The sequence below is a fragment of the Meriones unguiculatus genome, chromosome 12 (genome assembly GCF_030254825.1).
Source record: "Meriones unguiculatus strain TT.TT164.6M chromosome 12, Bangor_MerUng_6.1, whole genome shotgun sequence".
NCBI lineage: Eukaryota > Metazoa > Chordata > Mammalia > Rodentia > Muridae > Meriones > Meriones unguiculatus.
The window spans coordinates 30561257-30575193 of record NC_083360.1 but is presented as its reverse complement, the minus strand read 5'-3'; the positions used below and the strand labels follow the sequence as shown (position 1 = coordinate 30575193).

General features: G+C 46.8%; 1 protein-coding gene across 1 annotated transcript in view; it reads right to left on the bottom strand.

The window, feature by feature from the left end:
* The window catches only part of Letm1 (leucine zipper and EF-hand containing transmembrane protein 1), a 39804-nt gene extending 25892 nt beyond the window's left edge, over window positions 1-13912 (bottom strand). The window contains exons 1-3 of the mRNA XM_021651571.2: window positions 13630-13912; window positions 12232-12292; window positions 1818-2268 (exon numbers count right to left, since the gene is read on the bottom strand). Of these exons, the coding sequence (XP_021507246.2) occupies window positions 1818-2268; window positions 12232-12292; window positions 13630-13708 (591 nt within the window). The 5' untranslated portion in view covers window positions 13709-13912. The remainder of the gene's footprint in view (window positions 1-1817; window positions 2269-12231; window positions 12293-13629) is intronic.
* Window positions 13913-13937: the final 25 nt, after the last annotated feature.

Genomic DNA, 13937 nt, shown 5'->3' with positions numbered 1-13937 from the left:
CCTTCTTCTGGTCTTTGAGGATTCCAGGCATGCACATACATACATGCAGGCAAAACACCAACACACACCTAAAACAGAGATATTTGCTAAACACTCACACATATATGGCTTTGTTAAAAAATTATTACCCTAGTATATCAACGTGTGGATGGGTCTCAATGCAAAAACAAATCAAAAGCTAATTTTTTTTCCTTCTTTGTGTGTGTCACAAATAGAGCCCAACGCCTCTTTTATATACAATGAACAAGGGCTTTACCATTAATATACGCAGCCCACTAAGCTAGCTGTTTACTGGTATGAAAAGTGCCAGTGGACAAGTGATCTAGAGCTGCAACGACTGAGATGCCAAAGCCAAATACATACATTTACACACACGTTTATTTATTTGTGTGTGTTTATATATGTGAAAATATGCATGTGAGTTCAGGCTCCTTGAAAGGTCAGAAGGATGCAGGGATTCCCTGGAGCAGGAGTTACAGGTGGCAGGAGTTACAGGTGTTTGTGAGCTAGCTGCCTGATACCAATACTGGGAATTGAACTTAGAGCAACAAATGCTTTTTTTTTTTTTTTAATTGCATTGGTTTTTTTGCCTGCATGTATGTCTGATGTCTGTGTGAGGGTGTCAGATCTTGGAGTTACAGAGAGCTCTATGTGGGTGCTGAGAGTTGAACCCAGGTCCTCTGGAAGAGCAGTCAGTGCTCTTAGCCGCTGAGCCATCTCTCTAGCTGCACAACAAATGGTCTTAATTGTGGAGTCATTTCTCCAGCGCCCAAAGCCTCTTCTTACTTAGGCCCTCCCACCTCAGTAAGGAGTTGGGCAGAGATGCCACCCAAATTTTCATACCTAGAAAAGTGGTCCCATACCATTGTAGAAAAGTTGGTGTGTCTTACGCTTCCACGGATGGCTTACCATACTTACAAGAACTCAGTGACAGCATCTCCCCTACTTCAAATACACATAGGAGACAAATACGATAAATGCCCACCTATGTTAAGGCATAAACCACTAGTATGTTTCTTTCTTCTTTCTTTAGGTTATTTCTGGTTTCATTCTTTTTTCATTTGAATAAACTGATAGTAACCAACCAACCAAACACGCACATGCCACCAGAACTTTTAGAAGTGAAGACACAGGCCCAGAAAAGCATAACGGACCAGTTGGAAACACTACTTCAGCTGAAAACAACGGAAGGGAAAACCTGACAGTAACCCCTAGAGACATAAAAACAATAGGCTATGTTTTGTTTCTTTTTGAGATGAGGTCTCACTATGTTACCCAGGCTGGCTTTTTGTGTAAGCGGCCAGGACCCACGGGCACAGCTATCACTGCCCTTGGTTTAAGACTCTCCCCCAGCCTTTTTAAGATTTATGTTTATGTTCTGTGTATAGGTGTTTCAGCTGCATGTATGTAAGGGTACTAACTGTGTGCCTGGTTTGCAAGGCCAGAAGAAGGTATGGGATTCCCTGGAGCTGGTGTGCATAGTACAGTTGCGAACCACTGCTCGGGTGCTAGCAATTAAACCCAGGGCCTCTAAAAAGCAAGCTTTTAATGACTGAACCAGCTCTCTAGCCCCAGGAAGGGCCTTTTCAGAGCTTAAGGAACTACATACCAGGCCCACAGGGCCAAAAAAATAACTTTAACAGACTTCCCCAGAGAGACAGTGTCTCTGAAGACATACGAGAAGCAGCAAAACAGAGACCAAGGGCAAGGCTTCAAGAAACCACCAAGGGAGGAAACAGCATGTCAGCACGGACATTACAACTCACTAGTAGTAGGAGACAGTTTCTGTAAGCTCTACAGTACAATGTGACCCATACCTGCCTGCGCTCCCGGCGGGTCAGTGTGTGGCCATTGAGGATGCGCCACAGCATTCGGGCGGCTATCTTGGTGTCGATCCAGAGCAGGCGGAAGCCATGGTAGTAGTGCTTCAGCTCATCCAGTACCTTCTGCCCCAGGGACTTCTTCACTGCCACCTCGGCTGGCGGGCTGTACACGGGGCCTCCCTCTTCCAGCTTCTTACTCTTGTCCTTTAAGGACTTAAGGGACTTCTCTATCACAGAGTCCTCTCCTAGGGGGGATGATGAGTGCCAGCCGCGCACAGGACGGTACTGAGGTCCTGTAACAACCAACCTCGCAGACGCAGGTGTCCATGTTGCCCTAGCCACAGTGCCCTGGCACTCAGGCCTCTGAGTCCAACAGCTGAGGGGCTGGCCTTTGAAGCAGAGGTACACAGGGTTGGCTGGAGTACAGCAACGAGATAGAACATTCCTTGACAGGAAAAAACAGAAAAGTGGCAATGAGAAAATTTCACTTATCTGATCACTCAGCACTAAACATCAAACTATACTTTGTGGTGGATCAAATTATGTATCTCATCTACGTCCTTGGAGGGAGCCTTTGGAGGGCTTCCACCTGAAGCTAGGACCTGAGGCTCATTGGCCTAACTCGTTAAGTCCCCAAAGACATACACATGTCAAGAGTGTGGACATGCACTCTCAGCAGAGCTTGACTGGATTCATCCTAACCTCGGCGACTGACAGAGGAAGTGATATTCATGACTTTGGGGCTTGAAGAGTCAAGAGTCCGTCAAGCTTGGAGAGCCTCACTTAACAGGTGACTCTTGGTTGACAGAAGGCACTGGAACAAATGGGACACCCCAAAGGAGAGTCCAGGGCCCATTCCCTTACCTGGCTCTAGCCTGACTCCCCAGCTCTGTCCACTTCCCCCTTCGTATACTCTTTGAGGCATGTACCTACACAACATCTGCCACAAAGAGATGAGGAGCACACGTGTCATCAGGCCTACACCTCTTTACCACAGTGAAGGCACCATAATAGCCTCAAAAGAGGAGGCCACAGCTAGGAGCTGTTAGCTAAAACCTCAGACATCTTCATCCACACTGGATCAGGCTCACAGGGCTGCCTAGAACCCACGTTTTAACTATAAAGACCAACTGTAGCAGGACCATGCCTAAGCTGGAGCCAGGAGTTTATACGTAAGTGTTGGCATAAGACACCTTGTGAAGGATGTCTCTGTATATTCAATTGTTGACTGCTAAATTGGCAGAGAGCAGAGGACTGGCCAGACTTTGGTACTGCTTACGGCTTATCTCCTGCCTTGTATTTTGTAAACACTCTTCCTCCATCACCTGTTGATTGGCTTAATAAAAGGCTAATGGCCAATATCTGCAGGCAGGAGAGGAAAGGTGAGACCTCTGGACTGAGAAAGGTTCTGTGTGAGAGGAATCAGAAGCAGGAAGATTTGCCAGTGACGTGGGAGGACACAGGAGCCAGGACTGAGTGAGAGAGACGTGACAGGCCAAGTGGTAGGAGGAAGGTCATGACTTGTCAGGTCAGAATAGCAGAGAGTCTGTCCTTTCATAAATAATAATAGGTTTATATAATAATAATAATAATAATAATAATAATCTTTTATAAATAATAATAAGTTTCTGTGTCATTTTTATTTATAAACAAGACCTTTTCCAGACCCCATATGGAGCCAGTATTAGTACTAAGTTTACAATCTGACTGTAAAAAAACTGATCTGCACAATCCTCCTTCAGGTTTAAAGTGTATATTAGGAACCTCTCCAGACTAGTCATTTATAAACCAATCTCTAGATGGCCACAGACTCCAAATTCACTCTGGAGGCCTGTTGTGGGTGCCCACAGTCCCCATTCTTCCCCCTTAGTACTTGGCTAGATGCCAGCAGGAGGGCTGGCGTTCTGAAGCAGACTGTCCAAGCTCAATAGCTGCAGCTCTGGGCTGCTGAGGTGGCTCAGTGGATAAAGATGCCTGCTGCCAAACCTCAAGACCTGAGTTAGAGCCCTGGGACCCACACTAGTAAGAGAAAAACAACTCCCATAAGGAAACTGTCCTGAGTTCTATGCTGGTGCCATGGCATGCACCCCTGCCCCTACACACAATAAACTAAAATGGTTAGAAGTTTTAAAAAGCCCTGTGTAATGGCGAACAGCTTTAATCCCAGCAATTGGGAAGCAGAAGCAGAGTATAGACCTCTGTTGCGTTCTGAGGCCACCCTGGGCTACAGAGCGATTTAGTGAGTTAGTACTGGCTAGTTAAACCATCAAGCGATGGTCTCTCTTTCTCTCTCTCTGCTGGTCCACTTGTGCAACTGCAATAACCTTATAACCTGACCTCTCTGTGCTTTAGGAACTTGTGTGTGTGTGTGTGTGTGTGTGTGTGTGTGTGTGTGTGTAATCTCATGTTAAAATACACCAACCACAAATGGAGACAACAGTGACAGCCTTATTAAAGTGAAAAGAAGCAAGGTATGAATCTCCATAGCCACTATGCTTCATGGTGGGCTCATAGAAGAACAGTGGTGCACATGGCCTCAGCTTACGGTGTGGGATGGACAGTAAAAGCTGGCACACAGCACTATCAGATCACAAAGAATTAGGGCATGGGACTCACTGGGCTCCAAAGCTGCTAGGCTTAGCTCTGGTGCCATCATTGGTTACGACACTCCCTAAACTCCAGCGCTGTGTTCTGCCTGTCACAGATCAAAAGCCCACACTGACCTTACAGTAAGCAGTGATACCAAAGAAGAGTGGTACTGACGTTTCTATGGATCAGTGAGAACAGCGACAGTGTGTCTGTGAGCATCGATACATGACAGGTAGCCCTCTTCATCTATCTCCTTGGGGGTCCTGTAAAGTACTGTCAATCTCTTTCTAAGCCCCACCCAACTCCACACTACCACAGCTCTGGATTTCCTTGGCTCTGCAATCTTGGGGCTGTGAAGAAGCCCTTGAATCCATTATGTCCTGAGCCTGTGTTACATGACTCAGGGTGAGACCACATGGAATAAGACAGAGACCAACCAGATCCAGAGTATCACTCAGCTACTTACCAGCAGACAGATGCAGGCCTACTTGCTACCTTCTTACCTTGGCCTTGCCTCCAAGTATAGGATAAGGCAGTTCCGCACATGGGAAAAGTGCATCATCAAGCTTAAATATCAGTTTCCCATCCTCACCGAGGAAAAGTATGGCTTCCACAGAAGGCTTGATGCCTGCATGTGCAAGGACAGCCAACAGGCCAAGGCAAGGACACATATACAAAGATGAAGCAGGCAACAAAGCATTCTGGGTAAGGGCTGGGCCAAGATCTTGCTTTTCTTAAACTCCTCAGAGAGTTTGTTGTTGTGGGAGGATGGGGTATAAGAGCCTCCTAGGTTAGAGGACAATTTGTAGGAGTCCACCATGTGGGCTCTCAGGGATCAAACTCAGCTCCCAATAGGCTTGGTGTCAGACGCCTTTACACACTGAGCCATCCTCAACCGGCCTACCAGAGGCAACTAACTAGTATTACTAACAACTTACATGATGCTTTGCCCTTTTTCTTGTCTTTTTTTTTTTTTTTTCTTTTTGGTTTTTCGAGACAGGATTTCTCTGTGTAGCCTTGGCTGTCCTGGACTCTGGCCTCAAACTCAGAATGATCCACCTGTCTCTGCCTCCCCAAGTGCTGGGATTACAGGTGTGTGCCACCATGCTTGGCTATTTTGCCATTTTCAAACAGTGGAAAATCATGTAACCTTTTTTTTTGGCAATGCTGAGAATAGAACCTAGGGCCTCCCACATGCTAGGCCAAGTGCTGACCATTGAACTACACCCAGCCCAAATGATATAATTTTAAAAATGTTCTACCAATACAGTACTGCTGGTACTCAACCAGCACTAACCAAGGGGAGGACTATGGGCCTGGCTTCCATCATCCTGCCTCCTGCCTTCCTCTTGATTTTGCCTTTCACTTCTGAAAATCACTTACAAAATGGAATGAAAAAGCACCAACCAAACACACTGTTTCAATAAGAAATATACTGCTGAAGCTGGCAAGATGGAGCAGTGGGTAAGGGTGCTTGTCATCAAGTCTCATGACCTCAGTTCAATCCCTGAGATCCACATGGTAGAAGAGAGAGCTGCCTTGCACAGTTTGTCTTCTGATCTCCACATACGCACCATAACACAGGTTCACCCACAGACATGTCCCCCTCCTGAAATAAATAAATGCAACACACACACACACACAAACACACACGGTGACCTAGCACCCACCTACCTACATTACAAAGTCGGGAATCTTATCAAGGGTGATCGTCTATATAAGGGTCCTGAGCCTATGTCCTGCCCATCTTGAACCAGCCTTCATGTTAGGAGCAGGAAGACTAAAGAATGCCTAACAAGCTGGGCGTGATAGTGCACACCTTTAGTCCCAGCACTCACAGAAGTAGAGGCAGGTGGATCTCTGTAAGTAAGACCAGCCTGGTCTACAGAGCGAGTCCAGGACAGCCAAGGCTACACAGAGAAACCCTGTCTTGGAAACAACAACAACAAAAAGACTACCTAACAGAAGAGGAGTGTGTATGATCCTTACAATATCAGCTACATAGTCTCAGCTATCTGTCAGGCAGGAACAGGAATAGACACATGGATTGACATAAATACACGCAACATACAAACACACACAACGAAAGGACACGGATACCTCTTCTGCTGTCAGTGTTTCCCTCCCTCCCTCCCTTTCTCTCTTTCTTTTTTCCTTTTTCCGAGACAGGGTTTGTCTGTGTTGTCTTGGCTATCCTGGGCTCTATTTGGAGACCAGGCTGGCCTTGAACTCACAGAGCTCTGCCTGCCTCTGACTGAGTGTTAGAATTAAAGGCATGCGCTACCACACCTGGCTGTTGTCAGTGTTTCTAACTCTTAACAGCATTACACAAATGTCAGAGGTATGCCTGTACTCCCACGAGGATAACTCCTTTGAAACACCCCAGAGCCCCCAACCACAGGCTACCCTTAGAAAGGCATGAAAAAAGCTAGTAACCAAAGAAGAGGCCTAGTCAGGAAGGACACCAACCCTGTTTTTCAGGAAAGTGGTGTCAAGGAACCAAGTCATCCTCAGCAAAAAGGAAGTACAATAGAGTGAGAGCCTCCAAGATCAAGAGATGATTTCCAATTTTCTACTTAGAGGCCTGGAGTTATACTACATCAGATCACACTTGCTTCCTGGCTGAGAAACTAGACAACACAGAAAAAAATAGTATAGTATAGTAGACTCCTTAGCACCTAGTCCCAGGCCATGACATGAGATTTTGAGCTTGGACTGCAGTATCATTATATACTGGGCCTATACTCTGCAAGGAGACCCATTAGCATGGCACAATTTCCCAAAGCACATTTTGCCACTGTGAGCTCTAAACGTAGTGTCTAGGAGCTGGCCAGATGGCTCACTTGTTACTAAGATAGATAGGCACTTGTTACTAAGTCTGATGACCCAAGTCCATTGCTCAGATCCACATGATAAAAGATCCAAATCCCACCAAGCTGCCCTCTGACCTCCAAACCTGCACTTTAACATTTATGTGTGTACATTCTCTCTCTTTCATATATACACACACAGACATGCTGAAGAACCAAAACTGGGAGCTAGCAAGAAGGCTCAATGGGTAAAGGCACTTGCACTACACCTGGAGACCTGAGTTCAATCCCTGGGACCCATAAAGCAGAAGAAAAGAACCAACTCCCAAGTTGTTCTCTGACTCCCATATACACCCCAGCATATGACATTCGCACTCATAGGTATGTGTGCGTATATTACATATATTTCTTTATACAGCCAGCCAGGCACAGAGGTGCGCTACTTTAATCTCAGCACCCAGGAGGCAGAGGAAGGTGACCTCTCTGAATTTGAGGCCAGCCTGGTCTACAGAGTGAGTTCCAAGATGGCCAGGGCTACAAATAAGAGATTTGTCTTAAAAAACAAAACAGTAAACACAATAAATGAATACCAATGTGTGCCTATCCATTACAAGTCACCTCCAGGGCTTAAGATTTCTTTCTTTTTAAAAAAAACAAAATCAAAACATTTCTTAGGGTTATCTTAAACTCAGCATTCTTTTTATTATTATTATTTATTTTCATTTTTATATGCACTGGTGTTTTGCATGCATGTGTATCTGTGAGGGTGTCAGATCTTGATATTTGGAGTTACAGATAGTTGTGAACTGCCATGTGGGTGCTGGGATTTCAACCTAGGTCCTCTGGAAGAACAGTCAGTGCTCTTAACTACTGAGCCACCTCTCTAGTCCCTCAGCATTCTTTTTTTTCTTTTTTTAATTGTTTTATTAATTACAGTTTATTCACTTTGTATCTAGGCTGTAGCTCCCTCCCTAATCTCCTCCCATGCCCTTCCCCAAGTCCACTGATAGGAGAGGTTCTCTTCCTCATCCATCTAATCCTAGTCTATCAGGTCTCATCAGGAGTCGCTGCATAGTCTTCTTCTGTGACCTGGTAAGGCTGCTTCCCCCTCAGGGGGAGGTGGTCAAAGAGCCAGCCACTGAGTTCATGTCAAAGACAGTCCCTGTTCCCCTTACTAGGGCACCCACTTGGATACCGAGTTGCTATGGTCATCTTCTTTTTAAGACTTATTTTTGTGTGGTATTTTGCTTGGGGTGACCATGGAAGACAAAGGAAGGAACTGATCCCATGCTACGGAGTTACAGATGGTTGTGTGGGAATCAAACCTGGCTTGCCTGTAAGAACAGCAAGTACCTTAACCAGTGAGCCACCTCTTCAGCCCCAAGATTCAAGAGTCCTTACATGGGCTAGAGAGGTGGCTCAGCTGGTAAAGTACTCGCTGTGCACGCATGAATGAGCACCTGAATTTGGATCCCCAGCACACACGTCAAAAGCTGGGCACAGAGGTGTGCTCCTGTAATCCCAGTACAAGGAGGTAGGCACAGGCAGATCAGTAGTGCTCAATGGCCAGCTGGCCTAGCAAAATCAGTAAATCCTGTTTTCAAAATAAGGTGACGAGTGATCAAGGAAGATATTCCATGTTAATCTGGGGCTTTCACATGCACATACATGTGCTTACACACATATACCATATGCATGCACACGAAGATTTCTTATCCTGAATAGCTAAAATGAAAGTTTTTGCTGCTTATCCATAAGCGTTGACTTAAAATGTGTAAGTTGCTCAACAGAACGCCACAGTTATTACTGTTACCTTTTGAAGCAAATGTCCAACATGGTTAACAAAAAGTTAAACTGGGCTTGGTGGAACATGTCTATAATCCCAGTACTGGAAGGCAGAGTTGAATTTGGGACTAACCTGCATTACACAGTGAGAATGTCTCACACCAAACAAGGCCTGAGGATGTAGAGCACCTGTCTAGCAGTACAAGGCCCTGGTTTTGACTCCCAGCACTGAAAATAAAAACATTTTTAATTAATAAAGCACAGCTCTTTATAATTTAATATGAATCTTAAATGCTAAAAAGGTACTTGACAAATCTAACATATATTCCTAGTGAGAACACTTTAATAAGAATGAGCTCCCAGGTAGACAGGCATGAAACCTCAAGGCTAGCCTTCAGCATGATGAGCCCTGCTAAGCTGGCTCTGAGGCTGCCATGCTGTGTCGCTGACTGAAACCGGCCTGTGGCAGAGCTTGCTGCTGAGGCAGGCCTTGAAATTACAGAGATACAGGCACTACGTCAGGAGAGATGGGTACTGCTGGTGCCAACAATATTCCAGCCATAACCTGACCCTGTGCTGCCATGTGGGCTGAGCAGGAAGCAAACACATGAGGCGAAGTGGCCAGACCCTAGACTATTTTCATACAGACTGGCAGCAGCAAGCGCTCAGCAAGAGAGCAGAAAAGGATGGCGAGGGCAGAATATACCTGAGAACTGCCTTAAAGGCCAAGCTTATGACCGGACAGAAATGACACCACTTTTTCTGAAAGAAAAGGAAAAAGTCTTGTATGTGTGTGTGTTGCAGGGGTGGGGAGAGTTGGGTGAGACAAGGTCTGACGATGTAGCTCTGGCTGGCCTGAAACTCATTATGTACATCAGGCTGGCTTTGAACTCATTGAGATCTGCCTGCCTCTGCTGGGATTAAAGGCGTGTGCCACCACTACTGGCTACCATCCCTACTCTTAAACCATAAATCTTGGAAGATGGGGCCGCAGGATCAAGAGTTAAAGGCCAGTCTTCACTATAGGAGATTCTGTTTTAAAAAACAAAACAAAACAAAACGTTGCTACAAACCCAAAGCTTTAGGTTCTATTCCTAAGTCCACAAGACAAAACAAAAAGCTGCCAATTTCAAGCGGTTTGATAGCATTTCAGTCACAACTTCATAAAAGTGAAGACTGGAAGAACTAATGAGATTATCTAGGACACTCAAACTCTTAGAGAATAAGGCTAGGGGACTGGTCCCTTTGCAAGTGCCAACTAGAGAACTTAGTAAGGAAAATGGCAGACGGTGGATCTCACTACTAGCCAGTTGTACTGCCCCACAGCAAGGATCACCACTAGGCCAGTTCAGTAATAAATCATAGTCCCTACATACCACGCCTTCATGGACTTATGAAGGAAAACTTATGAAGGAGCCCACAGAACACTCCACTGATCTTCTCTTAATGTTGGCACTTTAAAACCAGAGACTCCTTGAAAAAAACCCAACGAACCAACCAGAGACTTGACACCAAATCCTATTCTAACTTCTCCTGACCCTCAAAGCAGGGTCTACCAGGCCCCACCAGCTCAACAGCACACTTTAGGAAGAGCAAAAGAAGCTAAACTAGGCATGGTGGCATTCATCTTTAATTCCAGGACTCAGAAGACAAAAGCCTCTGCAGAGGCAGGCAGATCTCTGTGAGTTCAAGGACAGCCTGATCTATAAAAGGAGTTCTAGGACAGCTAGGGCTACACAGAGAAACTGTCTTGAAAAACAAACAAAAAAGAGTGAAAGACAAATTTCTCTGTTTTCCCCACCCCATCCTCTGCATGCAGAAATTAATGCTGTTACTGGCACAAAGAAGATTCCATGACAGTGGTCTTGAGACTATCCAAAGAGAAATCTAATGGACATCACAGCCAACAGGCACATGGTGGGAACCACACACAAGAACTCTCTCCGTGTGTGTAGTGGCCATTCAGACACAGAAATGCTGCCTTGTCCAAGAAGCCTGCAGGCCTTCCTGTTCATCCCCAGCACTCCAAAAAAGGCATCAAGCCTAGGGTGCTTTAACAGAAACCAAGTCTTCACAGATGACTTGTCTTTATTTTAGGGACTTAAATCTGTCTCAAGAAGCACCACTAGTCATGTTTCGAAGCTGAGCAATTAGTCAACAGGTTCAAGTGAACACAAAACCCTGCAGAGACAAGGAGCTGAAGAGACAGGGAGGTGCACAGAAATCAGCACTGGTTTCCTGCTCCCCAGAGGAGGAGACAGGGACAGGGAAGTGGGAAGAGATGAGCACCCATTCAATGATCTGAAGTGACAGCAAGGGCTTTCTCCTGGCCCCACCTCTACAGTAAGACAGGGCTGAGGCAGAGACACGGGGTGCAGGACATGGTTCAAAACGCACAACAACTCCGGGCAAAGTCTACATACAACAGGAGTACAGGTGCCACTTTCTTGAAGAAGCTCCACAAGACTGGCCTTGCAGTGCCACCAAAGCCTCATCTGAGACACTACCACCATCTCATAGACACTGTTATCCTGTAGGCTAAATACACCAGACTCACCAGGCCTCCAGAGCCCAGTGCAGAGCGTGCTGTGAGCACCCGAGGCAGGTACCCTTGAAAAAGCTAAGTTTTCAAGGGAAGGACTGCCTTGTCACAGATAGATCCCAACAGTCTTAACGCTGTCATGAACAGCTTAAAAGAATTAGACAAGATTCTACGAAAAGCCATTAAAGAAGACAGCTGTGTAAGCAGGGGAAGATTAGTCATTCAGAGTAGACAAAACTATAGTGATAACAACCACACCAAAAACCAGCGACAGAATTAAAAATGTCAGGCTGGCCATGTTGGAGCACTTGTGTAATTCCAGTAAATGGAAGGCTAAGCAGGAGGGTTATAAAAAACTCAAGGCCAGCCTAAGCTACATATTCTATGGAGACTCTGTCTCACAAAACAAAAACAAAAAAACCAAACCACAAGACAAAAACAACAACCCAAAGCGAAGTACACCACAGTGGCTGTGCCTAACTGAGTACTTATTCTCTTAAAATTCACCAACAGCATATGGCTATAACCATCAAAGTAAGCAGATGAAGACTTAAAAGAAACAGGCACAAGGACTATAAGGAGAAAGAGGCCATCGGTTCCCCAACGAAGCAGAAGTCCAGGCGCAGGGCAGCATCTTCAAGTGGACATACACAGTGACATATTCAGTGATGGGTTTACTTACTCATGGCTTATCAACCCCACGGTCCGGATACAGCTGACACAGGCTCGATCCCTCAGACTACCTATGACAGAGATAAAGAAAAGGTAAGCAAACAGGTGTCAACCGGGCATCTTTTGAAGGTCTGAAGGGAACACCTACTGGCAAATTTCTGGGGGAACTACTGTGAATGATGGAGGACCATGGTTGAACAGAGCATGTGATCTCCCCAGCTTGGAAACTGGCTCTCAGGCTAAGCCCCAGTGAGGGAACACTAAAGGCCTTTGGGCTTCTCCCAGTGTGGGACCCCTTCCGACTAGCTATAGTTGGTGTTAGTAGGCAGGAGGAAGGGCACACTGACTCCTAGCAAACAGACACCTATCCTACAGGTCAAAAAAAAAAAAAAAAAAAATTCCAGGGACAAGGGCTGAGAACTACTGACAAATGACAAGAAGCCCCTACAAGGCAGGCAAGATGGCTCAGTGGATAAAAACATTTGCCACCGAGACCTGAGTTCAATTCCAGGGCCTACACAGTAGATGAAATATCTCCTAACAGGTTGTCTTCTGAACTCCATAAGCATGCTGTGTCATGTTGGGCATACATGCACACATGAGCACGCACACATGCACACACACAAACAATAAATGTAATTAAAGAAAAAAAAGTAAAGCCATTTCTCGAAAAACAGTAGTGATGAAATACACTTTGAATGCTTTCCCTAATCCACTCTAATTCTCCTAAGGCATTAAATTGAGAGTTTATTCACACCACTGTTGCCTGTGTGAGGAAGGAAGGAAGTGCAGAGAACAGGCTTCCTGCACAGTTCTCAAAAGTGGCGATGTGACCCCCTGTAGATTTTAGGCAACAGCAGGGGCCAGCAAGGCGGTAGGTGACACTCTGCCCCAATCCTCCAAAGCAGTGAGAGCAGCAATAAAGACATTCATGTATCATTTCCCTGTGCTTCTGCCAGGGAATCATGAGGTCTTGGTTTCTATTCTCACGGACCAAGTTTCATCCTTACCGTAACTTACAAACAGGACACATACAAGTTTCCTTAGGAAGCCCAGTCAGCGGCCACCCCACCCCAGGGAGCGGCCCACCATGTTGGCATCACCCACAACCCAATCTCTCTGTCCCGTAGTTCCGGCTTCCAGGCCTGAACTGGCCAAAGGGCAAGCCCAGGCTCGGTTCGTCAAGGGGAGCGCCAGGAAAGTCACAGCCCTAAGGAACTTTCCCAATGCCCCTGTCGGCAGCGGTGACCTGCGGCGACCAGGGCAACTAAGGTCACAGCGAAGCTGCCCAGTCCGGGCGGCACAGAGCCGCCGGCTGATTGTCATCGCTGCGCTGCCTCGGGGCACCAGAGGGTACGCGCGGGCGCGTGGCCGCCCACAACAGGTCCGATGCACTGCGCCCGCTTACCGCGCGGGGAGGCGGCCCGGGGACGCGCGAGGCGAGCAGGGCCCCGGCCGCGGCAGCTCCTGAGCAAAATGGACGCCATGTGCCCGCCGCGGCGGCTTCCTACGGCGGCCTGCGCTTCCTCGGTGGCTCTTCGCCGTCCCGGTGCCTGGGCCCGGCCCGCCCGGACAGTTGACGGCGGCGATTAGCTCCGGCAGCGGGCGCTCAGCTCAAGGACCCGGCATCCGCAGCGGCCATGTCCAGGCGCAGACGTCCCGAGGCGCGGGGCGGGGCAGGCCGGCCGGCAAGTCTCCCATTGGCCGCGGTGCACC